The sequence below is a fragment of the Octopus bimaculoides genome, chromosome 8, assembly GCF_001194135.2.
Source record: "Octopus bimaculoides isolate UCB-OBI-ISO-001 chromosome 8, ASM119413v2, whole genome shotgun sequence".
Taxonomy (NCBI): Eukaryota; Metazoa; Mollusca; class Cephalopoda; order Octopoda; family Octopodidae; genus Octopus; species Octopus bimaculoides.
This window is the reverse complement of record NC_068988.1, coordinates 30,534,002-30,534,804: the sequence shown is the minus strand read 5'-3', so window position 1 is coordinate 30,534,804 and position 803 is coordinate 30,534,002. Positions and strand designations below refer to the sequence as shown.

General features: G+C 32.4%; 1 protein-coding gene across 1 annotated transcript in view; it reads right to left on the bottom strand.

Moving 5' to 3' along the window:
- LOC106881999 (low-density lipoprotein receptor-related protein 2) overlaps nt 1–803 on the bottom strand; it is an 84,414-nt gene that overhangs the window by 41,355 nt on the left and 42,256 nt on the right. The window contains 1 exon segment of the mRNA XM_052969906.1: nt 578–699. Coding sequence (XP_052825866.1) covers nt 578–699 — 122 coding nt within the window.

Genomic DNA, 803 nt, shown 5'->3' with positions numbered 1-803 from the left:
TCATCCTTTTGAGATCGATAAAATAAGTACCAGTTGAACACCAGGATCAATGTAATCAACTTACTCCTTCTCCCAAATTGCCGGCCTTGTACCAAAATTTGAAGCCAATAGAATGGCCAACTACTACTGGATGTTGTATCTTGAATCTCCATCAAATGCTCAGAAGCTTCTGAGTTCCAGGCATAGATTCCAAGAGAAAAAGAAGAGATTTCGAGGTGATGGCTACTAAAAATGAATGAAACTCTTACAAAAAGTCTATTTTCTCACCTTTCAATCTTCTCACCTTTCATTTGTGCCATTTGTGCCATTTTATTTTACCAAATAAAGTATCGATTTCATTTTTATTAGTTTCATTTTGTCCTACAACATGAGGATGTACTTCCAAATTATGGTATATTTTATCATGGAATTCTGAGAAAGTTTTGGGTGATGGAAATGAGCCTTTTTGATATTATGAATTGGTGCCACAAACATACATAAAGTAACATAGAATTATGAAAGCAATTTTCATAAAGTTCCATTTCACAGACCTGTGTATATTATTTATATATGAAGAGGATTAGTTTGCAATACATACACCTAAATGAACTTATCCAGTAGATGTAAAGACCGAAGACAGTTATAGACGTTGGTTCATATGTGGTGGCAACAATCACATCACGGTAATGTCCATCGAGAGAAATTCTTTCAATCTGATTTCTAAAGAACATTGAAAATAGACACATATATAAAATACTCTCAGAGAAAATAAAATGAAATATAGGAAACATTATCACTAAAAGTAAAAGCAAAAACATTAATTA